At 40.8% G+C, this 12,128-nt stretch overlaps 1 protein-coding gene across 3 annotated transcripts in view; it reads right to left on the bottom strand.

The window, feature by feature from the left end:
* SIK2 (salt inducible kinase 2) overlaps positions 1 to 12,128 on the bottom strand; it is a 130,849-nt gene that overhangs the window by 23,220 nt on the left and 95,501 nt on the right. For all 3 annotated transcript variants that reach the window (XM_080642425.1, XM_080642426.1, XM_080642427.1), the window contains 2 exons: positions 10,632 to 10,852; positions 8,965 to 9,117 (listed from right to left, as the gene is read on the bottom strand). In XM_080642425.1, the coding sequence (XP_080498551.1) occupies positions 8,965 to 9,117; positions 10,632 to 10,852 (374 nt within the window). The remainder of the gene's footprint in view (positions 1 to 8,964; positions 9,118 to 10,631; positions 10,853 to 12,128) is intronic.

The following is a 12,128-nucleotide window of genomic DNA, read 5'->3' as shown; positions in this document are numbered from 1 at the left end:
GCCCAAATATCTGGAACTTTATTGACATAGTTTTTACTCACATTAGTATCAATATTCACATTATTTTATATATTAAAGTATACCATTTGCCTCTTAAAATCAAGATTTTAACTTCCTTGGTTATTTTTTCCCATATGTTCTATAGAAGCCAAAACAAAATACTATTATAATCCTTTAGATTTTGTAAAGCTGCTACATAAGAAACACTCTGGGGCTCTTCCTGCACTCTGAACAAAGTAAGTACTCACAGAAATACATGGAAATCCTAAAAGATGGCATGAATGAATCACTTCTCTTTTCAACCTCTATATAGATGGTTCCCCAGCTCTCTTCAGTCCCAGCCTTTCTTCCGGATCCAGATCCAGTCTTATTCTAAAGCAACTGAGTCAATGCTCCACTAACTATTCTCTCAGCCTTTGGCTCAAGAATAGAGTCTTCTCTAACTCATTGTTGTCCTCCTCCTCTCCAACATTTATTATTACTTTATATGACAAAGACTTACCTAGCACTTACATAGCACTGTTGTAAGTGCTACACAATTATTCACTAATTTAAACATAATAAAATCCTATAACTGTCTCCATTTTATGACTTGGGAAACTGAGGCATGTATGAGAATGACAAGTAACTTTTTAAAAAATATGTTTTTATTGATTCTAGAGAGAGAGGAAGGAAGAGGGATGGAGTGATAGAAACCCCAGGACTCACCGCCTCCCACAACCCCATCAAAATTACAACAAAAATACAAAACAACCATCATTCAGAATCGCCTGAAAGCTGGCTCAATGGAAGTACTACAACTAGTGAAGAAAAGAAGAAAGCACGTTGACACTGGTAGGAGGGGCGGAGGCGCAGAATGGGCTGGTCTGGCAACCACATGGGCTGTTTTTGTAATCCAGAGGGAGATTGTCCCTGCAGAGGCCACTGTAAGGAGCAAGGGGTCCCAGCCCCACATCAGACCCCCCCACCCCAGGTCCCAGAGTTGGGAAGAAAAGTCCCTGTAACTTCGGGCTATTAAAACCAATGAGCATTATAGCTGAGGGACATGGAGGCTGCTGGAGACCCAGGTGTCCCCTTAAAGGGTTGTGCACAAACTTACTCGGACTCACTTCCTCTGAGCTCCAGCGCTTGGAGGTTGGGGGACCCAGTCACATACGGAGGAGGAACTGGATTGTCTGGCATCAGGGCAGAAACTCAGGGGCGTCTTTCTATCAGATGGAGGGGCTCACAGGGATCATTTTTCCCCTGCCCCAGGGCTGACTGGCAACCATACCTGAGTCCCCATCAACCTGGAGCACTCTGTTTGTTCCACCCTGATGATTCCCTGAGACCCCATCCCATCTAATTTGCAGCCCCACCTAAGCTGTTTGCAGCAGCTTTTCTATAAGAATGGCTTATCCTCATTTAGGCTTCAGACTTTGCTAAAATCTCTCAAATAGGCTGCAGTTGGTGTCAGCATGCCCCAAACCTATCAATAAGAGACCCAAGACATGGCACCAGCACCAGCCTGCCTTGCTTCACAGCTAGGCCTAGCCTGGGCACTTCCAAATCCAATACAAATAGGAAGAATCTCTAGAGATTCTTCCTATTTGTATTGGATTCTCTCCCTTCCAGTAGCTACAGGCAATATCTGACTTTGCACCTCTCTGGAGACCCAAGAGCCAGTGCACCTGGTGGACAGCTTCAGACCATACCAGATTACAACTCTACACATCCACAAGAGACACACTCAAGGGGAAGACTCAGTGAGCACCAAAGCCCTACTGAAGCAAGTCCTGCTCCATAGGGGTGTTTCCTGCACAGCAGCTCTCCCACTGTAGTCGCAGCTTGTCCTCACAGCCAATTGGCCTGGAGGTCAATTCCTCCCAGTAACACCAATAGCAATCAAGTCTCAACTACAAGATTGTTCATATAGCCCACTCAGGGGTGCACCTAGAGTGTCTAGCTCAAGTTACTGGGGAGGCTGAGCCACTGGGCCATACAGGACACCTGCTACACAAGGCCATTCTGCCAATTCCAGGAAACATGGCAGCTCTACCCAATACATAGAAATAAACACAGGGAAGCAGCCAAAATGTGGAGGCAAAGAAACATGTCACAAATGAAAGAAATATAAGAAAGCAAATTGCTGGATACAGAGTTCAAAACCACGGTTATAAGGTTACTCAAGGATCTTCATGAGACCTTCAAGGGACTTAGTGAGACTTTCAAGGAACTTAGTGAGAATGCCACGGACACAGAAAAAGACCAGCCAGAAATTAAGCATACACTAACTGCAATAAAGAATAACTTACAGGGATTCAACAGCAGCGTAGAGGATCCCAAGAATCAAATCAATGATTTGAAATATGAGGAAGCAAAAAAACACCCAATCAGAAAAGCAAAAAGAAAAAAGAACCCAAAAATATGAAGATAGTGTAAGGAGCATCTGGGACAACTTCAAGTGCACCAACATTTGCATTATGGGAGTACCAGAAGAAGAAGAGACAGAGAGAGCAAGATATTGAAAACCTATTTGAAGAAATAATGACAGAAAACTTCCCTTACCTGGTGAAAGAAATAGACTTACAAGTCCAGGGAGCACAGAGAGTCCCAAACAAGATAAACCCAAAGGGGACCACTCCAAGACACATCATAATTAAAATGCCAAGGGCTAAAGACAAAGAGAGAATCTTAAAAAGCGGCAAGAGAAAAGCAGTTAGTTACCTACAAGAGAGCGCCCAAACGACTATCAGCTGATTTCTCAACAAAAACTTTGCAGGCCAGAAGGGAGCGGCAAGAAATATTCAAAGTGATGAATAGCAAGGACCTAAAACCAAGATTACTCTACCCAGCAAAGTTATCATTTAGAATTGAAGGTCAAATAAAGAGCTTCACAGACAAGAAAAAGCTAAAGGGGTTCATCACCACCAAACCAGGATTACATGAAATGTTGAAAGCTATTCTTTAAGAAGAGGAAGAAGAAGAAGAAAAAGATCAAAAGTATGAACAATTAAATAGCAATAAATACCTATCTATCAACAACTGAATCTAAAAATTAAAATAAATGAATAAGAAATCTAATGAGCAGAATAAACTGGTGAATAAAATAGAATCAGAGGCATGGTAATGGAACAGATTGATGAATCTCAGAGGGAAAAGGGGTTGTGGTGCGGGGGCAGGAAGAGATTAACCCAAGGTCTTATATGTATGTATGTATATATGTGTACATGGACGCAGACAATATGGTGGCAAAGGACTGGGACATGGTGGGAACTGGGTGGAGGGAGGCAATGGGGGGAGAGAGACATCTGTAAGATTCTCAACAATAAAGATTTAAAAAAAAATCTGGGTAGCAGTACTTAGATCAGACAAACAAAGGCTATAGCCCTAGCTGGTTTGGCTCAGTGGATAGAGTGTCTGCCTGTGGCTGAAAAGTCCCAAGTTTGATTCTGGTTAAGGGCACATGCCTGGGTTGCAGGCTCCATCCCCAGTAGGGGCATGCAGGAGGCAGCCAATCAATGATTCTCTCTCATCATTGATGTTTCTATCTCTTCCTCTCCCTTCCTCTCTAAAATCAATAAAATACATTTTTAAAAAACCAAAAAAACAAAGGCTATAATAAGAGACAAAGAAGGACATCCTATCTAATAAAAGAGTAATATGCAAATTAACCACACTCTGCTACACACACAAGCCACGCCCACCAGCCAATCAGGAGCAAGTATGCAAATTAACCCAACCAAGATGGGCTGCAGCCACAGAGCGAGCAGGAGACATCGGTTTCCCCAGCAATGGAGGAAGCCAAGCTTTCCGCACACCCTGGCTGGCCCAGGCCTCCACTCAAGGTTACAAAGTTTCAATTATAGAAGATAAATAAATCCCAACAGAAATGGCTGCAGCCACGGAGCAAGCAGGAGGCTTGTCTCTGTTCAAGGCTACAAAGTTTCAATTATAGAAGATAGATAAATCCCAGATACCAAGGCCTCCGCTTGGGTCACTGGGGGGGCGTGGCCAGCCTGCAAACCACCACAGGCCCCTCGCCCAGGCTGCCCCATGCCCCAAGGGAACCCCCATCCTGATCCAGGACACCCTTCAGGGCAAACCAGCTGGCCCCCACCCGTGCACCAGGCCTCTATCCTATCTAATAAAAGAGTAATATGCAGATTGACCATCATTCCAACACACAAGATGGCTGCCCCCATGTGGTCAAAGATGGCTGCCCCCATGTGGACACAAGATGGCCACCACAAGATGGCCAGCAAGGGAGGGCATTTGGGAGGGACCAGGCCTGCAAGGGAGGGCAGTTGTGGGCGATCAGGCCAGCAGGGTAGGGCAGTTGGGAGGGACCAGGCCTGCAAGGGAGGGCAGTTGGGGGCGATTAAGCCTGCAGGGGAGGGCAGTTAGGGGCAAACAGGCTGGCAGGGGAGCAGTTAGGCATCAATCAGGCTGGCAGGGGAGTGGTTAGGGGGTGATCAGGCTGGCAGGCAGAAGCAGTTAGGGGCAATCAGGAAGGTAGGCAGGCTAGCAGTTGGGAGCCAGCAGTCCTGGATTGTGAGAAGGATGTCCGACTGCCTGTTTAGGCCCGATCCTACTGGGATCGGGCCTAAACAGGCAGTCAGACATCCCTCGAAGGGTCCCAGATTGGAGAGGGTGCAGGCTGGGCTGAGGGACACCCCCCTCCCCCATGCACAAATTTCATGCACTGGGCCTCTAGTTATATAGTAATAAAGAAATCAATCCAACAAGAGGATTATAACCCTGGTAAACATTTATGTACCCAATATAGGAGCACCTAAATATATAAAGCAAATCTTGTTGGACATAATGGGAGAGATGGATATCAATACAGTCACAGCATGGGATTTTAACACCCCATTGACATCAATGGATAGATCTTCCAGATGGAAAATCAACAAAGATATAGTGGCCTTAAATGACACACTAGCTCAGATGGATTTAAAGGATATTTTCAGAGCATTTCACCCCAAGCAGCAGAATATACATTCTTTTCAAGTGCACATGGAACATTTTCCAGGACTGACCAAATGTTAGGACACAAAACAAGTCTCAATAAATTTAAGAAGATTAAAATCATATGAAGCATATTCTCTGAACATAATGCTATGAAACTTGAAAGCAATCAAAGGAAAACTGAAAAACACATGGAGGCTAAATAAAATTACTAAACAATGAATTTGTTAACAATGAAATCAAGGAAGAAATCAAAAGATACCTTGAGACAAATGAAAACAGAAACAAAGCAATCCAAAATCTATGGGACAAATTGACAGCAATACAGGCCTACCTCAAGAAACAAGAAAAATTTCAAATAAACATTCTAAATTTACACCTAAAGGAACTAAAAAAAGAACAACAAAGATTGGAGCAGAAATAAATGAGAATCTAAAAAAACAATACAAAAGATCAATGAAATTAAGAGCTAGTTCTCTGAGAAGATAAACAAGATTGACACACTTTTAAAAAAATATATTTTTTATTGATTTCAGCGAGAGAGCGGGGAGAGAGAGAGAGAGAGAGAGAGAGAAAGAGAGAGAGAGAGAAACATCAATGATGAGAGAGAATCATTGGTGGGCTGCCTCCTGCACGACCCCCACTGGGGACCAAGCCCGCAACCCAAGTATGTGCCCTTGACCGAAATCGAATCTGGGACCCTTCAGTCCCCAGCCCGATGTTCTATCCACTGTCAAACTAGCCAGGGCAGACTGACAGACTTTTAACCATCAAGAAAAAAAGAGAAGACCGAAATAAAATCAGAAATGAAAGAGGAGAAGTAACAACTGATACCACAGAAATACAAAAGAATATAAGAAGATATTATGAACAACTAGATGCGAACACAGTGGGTAATCTGGGAGAAATGGATAGATTCCTAGAAACATACAATTTTCCAAAACTGAATCAAGAAGAAAGAGAAAATCTAAACAAGCCATTTACAACCAACAAAATTAAAGCAGTAATGAAAAAGTCCCAACAAACAAAGTCCCAGACTGGATGGCTTCACAGATGAATTTTACCAAACACTAAAAAAAACTAACACCTGTCTTTCTCAAAATATTCTAAAAAATTCAAAAGGAGGGAAGACTCCCAAGCTCATTTTAGAAGGCTGGCATTACCCTTATTCAGATAAAGACACTACAAAGAAAGAAAATTAGAGGCCAATATTGCTGATGAACATAGATGCAAAAATCCTCAACAAAATATTAGCAAACTGAATTCAGCAATACTTTACAAAGATCATACACCATGATCCAGCTGATGTATTTCTGAAATGCAAGGCTGGTACAGTACCTGCAAATCAATTAACGTGATATACCACATTAACAAAATGAAGGATAAAAATCATATGATCATATCAATAGATGCAGAAGAAGCATCTGACAAAAATCCAGTATCCATTGTTATTTTTTTAATATATTTTTATTGATTTCAGAGAGGAAGGGTGAGGAAGAGAGAGAAACATCAATGAGAGAGAATCACTGATTGGCCGTTTCCTGCAGCCCCTACTGGGGATTAAGCCCAAAACCTGGGCATGTACCATGACCACGAATCAAACCATGACCTCTTGGTTCATAGGTCTACACTCGGCCATTGAATCTTACCGGCTGGGCCAGCATCCATTTATGATAAAAACTCTCAGCAAAGTGGGAATAGAGGGAACATACCCCAACACAATAAAGGTCACATGTAACAAGCCCACAGCTAACATCATACTCAACCTGGAAAAACTAAAAATGTTTCCTTGTCCTAGCCTGTTTGGCTCAGTGGATAGAACGTCGGCCTGTGGACCAAAAGGTCCCAAGTTCGATCCTGGTCAAAGGCATGTACCTTGGTTGCAAGATCCTTAGGCCCTGGCCCTGGTCGGAGGCAACCAATCGATGTGTTTCTCTCACATCAATGTTTCTGTCTTTCCTTATCTCTTCCACTCTCCCTAAAAATCAATGGAAAAATATCCTCAGGTGAGGATTAAAAAAAAAAGGTGTTTCCTCTAAGACAGGGATGTCTACTTTCAACACTCCTATTCAAAAATAGTACTGGGCCCTAGCTGGTTTGGCTCAGAGGATAGAGCTCCTACGGACTGAAGGGTCCCAGGTTTGATTCCGGTCAAGGGCACATGCCTGGGTTACGGGCTCGATCCCCAGCAGGGGGCGTGCAGGAAGTAGTCGATCCATGATTCTCTCTCATCATTGATGTTTCTATCTCTCTCTCCCTTCCTCTCTAAAATCAATAAAAATATTAAAAACAAACCAAAAACAACAAAATAGTACTGGAAGTCCTATCCACAACAATCACACGAAAAGAATAAAATAAAAAGCATTCACAATTGTAAAGTAAGAACTAAAACTATCATTATTTGCTGATAACAAGACACTATATATATAGACCCCTAAAGAGTCCACCAAAAAAACCCCCAACTAGAACTAATACATGAATTCAGTAAAGTAGCAGGATACAAAATAAATATTCAGAAATCAGTTGCATTTTTATATATCAATAATGAATTATCCTTAAGGGAAACTAAGAAAAAAATCCCATTTACAAATGCATCAAAAAAAAAAATCTAGGAATAAATTTAACTAAGGAAGTAAAAGACCTGTACTTGGAAAATTATAAGATACTGAAGAAGTATAAATGGAAGCATATACCGTACTCATGGAAGACTTAACATCATTAAAATGTCCATACTACCCAAAGCAATCTATAGATTCAATACAATTCCTAACAAGATACCAATGGTGTATTTCACAGAACTAGAACAAATATTCCAAAAATTTATATGGAACCATAAAAGGCCCCGAATAGCCACAGCAATCTTAAGAAAGAAGAACAAAGTTGAAATTATCATGCTATACTAAAAGGCAATGGTAATCAAAACAGCATAGTAGTGTCATAATAACAGACATACAGATCACTGGAACAGTATAGAGCAGTGGTTCTCAACCTTTCTAATGCCGCAACCCTTTAATACAGTTCCTCATGTTGTGGTGACCCCCAACCATAAAATTACTTTCGTTGCTACCTCATAACTGTAATTTTGCTACTGTTATGAATCGTAATGTAAATATCTGTGTTTTCCGATGGTCTTAGGCGACCTGCTAGCGGTTCTCAACCTGCGACCCACAGGTTGAGAACCGCTGCTGTAGAGCCTAAGACCATCGGAAAACACAGGTATGTACATTACGATTCATAACAGTAGCAAAATTACAGTTATGAAGTAGCAACGAAAATAATTTTATGGTTGGGGGTCACCACAACATGAGGAACTGTATTAAAGGGTCGTGGCATTAGAAAGGTTGAGAACCACTGCATTATGCTGTATATCTGAAACTAATACAAAATAATATTAAATGTAAGCTGCAAACAAAAAGAATAAAACCTTGCCATCTGCAACACCATGCATGAACCTAGAGGGTATTATGTCAGACAGAGAAAGACAAATGCCATATGATTTCACTTGTATGTGGAATCTAAAAAAAAAACGAAACAAACAAACAAGCAGATTAGAAACAGACTCACAGATAGAGAACATCTGGATGGTTGCCAGATGGAAAGGGCGTTGGGAGGCTGGGTGAAAAAAAGGTGAAGGGAATTGGAAGTACAAATTGTAGTTATATAATACTCATAGGTATGTGAAGTACAGCATAGGATATAGTCAATATTATAATAACTTTGTATGGTGTCAGATGGATACTAGATTTATTGGGGTGATCATTTCCTAAATTATATAAATGCTTAATCATGGGTTGTACACCTGAAACTAATATAATATGTATGTCAACTGTAATTGGAAAAAAAAAAAGGTGCTAAAACATTTGAGAATCTAGTGAATGACAGGCAGAAACTTTACAGAAAAACAGAGCACAGAGGATGAAATCCTAACCCTTTGTAATACAAGATGAACAATGTGTCAACCATGTGAACAGGCACATGCACAGATAAGACTATTGGCTAATGGGGTGTTACCTTGGCAACTGTTTGTTCAGCAATGGTGCTGGGCCGCCTCTGGCGGGCATCGAGCCTCTGCTCCACAGGAAAACTGCTCCTATGTGATTTCAGGCGCTCCACCAACAAGTAATAAATGGCAGCGAAGTGATTGTAGCTCTTGTTCTGCAAAGACTGAAAGAGAAAACAAGTGCTGAAGGCCAAGAGCCATAAAAATCAATCCAATGATCTATACCTGTCTAAAAAAAGATGGAAGAAATAATGTTTTCTTTCTTACAAACAGAATAACAAAGTATGCCTCAAAATAAAAGCTGTTCCAGAGTTTAGAATGAAAGATCATTTCAAGTTTCTAGTTTTAATTATATACAGGGTGATACCATTAAATGACAGGCCCTTTGACATTAACAGGATCCGTTTATTTTTCTGCATTCTGAGCAAATGCCATCACTGTCTCATGCAGACATTCCCCAATGCTGTCATGTGGTCCCATCTCATAGCTGTAACTATGGCATAAGGTCGGTTAGCAACCTGAGCCCAGAGGCTCTAGATCTACAGCTTCTACCCAAGTACAAACCACTGCAAACTCTGAAGTGACTGATTAAAGTCTTTGGGGAACTTTCTGGTGATGATTTTAGGCTGGAGAATGACATTTGGAAGCTAGATTGAGAGACTCGGTGTCTCCGTTCCTAATAATTTTTTCCTCTTGCTTTTGCAGTCCAGCCCTCTTGAAACCTTGAATATAAAGTTGCTTCCCAATTTTTCACATTCCTTGTCTGCCAGATTTCCAGGGTACTAATGAAACAGAGAAACAACTGTTCCTTTCACTTCTAATTCCACCTGACAGTCTGCCTGGGTGCTGTGCAGTACACCTCAGAGGCAGAGCACTCAGCAAAAATCCCAGACCAGTGGAACTGTGCTTTCATCAGAGTGTGTGATGAGCAAAGCAGGAAAGCCAGTCTGGTTTCACTTATGGCTACCCTGAAGGAAAAGGCAGTACAGTTCAGAGCACTTAATATTCACAAGGGAACATTTAATATTCTTTCTTGTTATGGTCCCTCCTCAAAAGTACTGTTTTCTGTTTGTTTGTTTTACTATTGTGTAGGTATTAAGAATATGTATGTCCTATGAAAATGCTATTAAGGAAAGAAATAAATAAAAGTGACGAGAAATTTTCTAGGTTAAAACCTTCTTGTACTTCCATATCAGGAATCTACCTGTTTTTGTCTTCTCAGTTTCTCCAGTTCACAAGCTAAATCCAGTTGGCTTTCCTAAATCTGATGCCTACCATTCTTGTTTTCTCCTCAGCCTTGTTCCATAGCTGCACATTTATGTTCCATATAAACTAGTTTATTACCTATGTGAAGCTACTTTATGGTTCATCTTAGAAGAAACTTGGTACTTTGTATTTGTTAAGCTGTCTTTGTCTTTTTCTCAGTCCTATATAAACCATTCCTCTTGAGTTTTTTGGCAGATGGGGCAAAGGCAGGGATTTATATGTTGAGTAAAAGCAAAAAAAAAAAAAAAAAAAAAAAAGCCTGGTTAATCTTCAGGGAATATTGAATAGTATGTTTAGGTGCTGGGGATGGCCATGCTAAACGACTAGGCTGATAGGTATGAGCATGAAATTTCAAGTTACTGAGTACAACAAAATCCTAAAATTTTTTCAGTCAAATTTCTGATCACTTTACCTCAATGGTTTTCTGCTGATCTATTCCAAGGCTGTGCATCAGTCGCAGAACCTGTTCATTAAACTCCCCAATGGATGGCTCATTTTCTTGGCCTTGTGGATAGAGAACAGGTCTCTGTACAGGAACTTCTATGAGCATCCATTTATGCTCCTTGATTTGAGCTATGGTTAGCCTTTTGGACGGGTCTAGGACCAACATCCTTCGAATAAGGTGCTCACAATCTATGGAAAACACAATGGTACAAAAGTCACGTCAATCGCCTTGCACTTCAGGGTGTTTGCTTTATTGATGTGACTTTGTACAATGGCAGTAATCTTTGTGTCCTCCACAGCGCCTACTGGAAAGCAGAAGGTCAAATGAATAAATAAATACAAAGGTTACTTATATTTGTCAAGTACTCAGGGTGAATATTGACACACAAAATTAACCATCACTGTGAATGAATACTTAAGAAAAACAGGAGGCTGTAGGCCTATCCAATTTTGTGCTAAATGAACTGATTTATCAACTGAAAATACCTAGACACAGACTTAGATTTCCACTAAAGGACAAAACTAGCCTTCTTCCTAAAATAAGCAAATAATAAATGATCCTCAGTTATGTCTAAGGCTCTGTGAGGCAAGAGCTAGCCAGTGGACTGCTGCTTTCTCCTCATCAGTGCAACTGAGACAAATGTACGTGAAACATTACTTACTCCTGATTCCACTAAGAAAACTGCACTGCTGCCCGTCTGGGCACCAGCTTATTTCCTGAGCTGACATCATGCTCTTTACCACGCCACATAAGCTTAGATCACTTGGTAGGTGCCAGGCATTCTGCTAAGTGCTTTATACAGATTAATTTAATTAATCCTCACAACAGCTCTCTTAGGAATTATGTTTTTTTCCATTTTATAAAGTGAGGAAATGGAAGCACAGAGAGGAGATATGAGTGAACTCAGTATTGAAACCAGGCAGTCTGGCTCTAAAGTCTACACTCTTAACTATTGAAGCATTATTTCTACTGTTTCTAGGAACAAAAGCATTAAGGGTGATAACCAAAAACTAATCTAAAGAGTAAACCTAACTGCTGCCTATGTTACAATCCAATATAAAACTGATTGGGATTACAGCATTTCATCTTAATTCAATAGTTTTGCCAGTTGGTTTTCAAATTTAATTTAAACGTTTTAATTTTGCAACTTCCTGCCAAAAGATATGAGAAAATCCATTTCAAACTTAGAGTAAAATGGTTGTGAATCTGTATCTACAAAGAACTTCTCTAAGGCTAAAATAAACCTAGGACATTTATAGACCGAGAGTAAATGGGAGACTTGTGTTCTTAATCAGGGGAACTTTCTGTTTTCAGTTAGGAAGGCTGGAACTTTTCTCACCTACACGGAGGGGGCTGCTTATTTCTATGGGTTTTAAAGTAACTCAGTCACTTTATTTAGCACCCAAACTCTTCGTAAAAGGGAGGCTTTGCCTACAGGTTTCATTAGGAGCGCAGAATCTGTAG

This window comes from Plecotus auritus (assembly GCF_963455305.1).
Source record: "Plecotus auritus genome assembly, chromosome: 9".
Taxonomy (NCBI): Eukaryota; Metazoa; Chordata; class Mammalia; order Chiroptera; family Vespertilionidae; genus Plecotus; species Plecotus auritus.
This window is presented reverse-complemented; position numbering and strand designations above follow the sequence as displayed.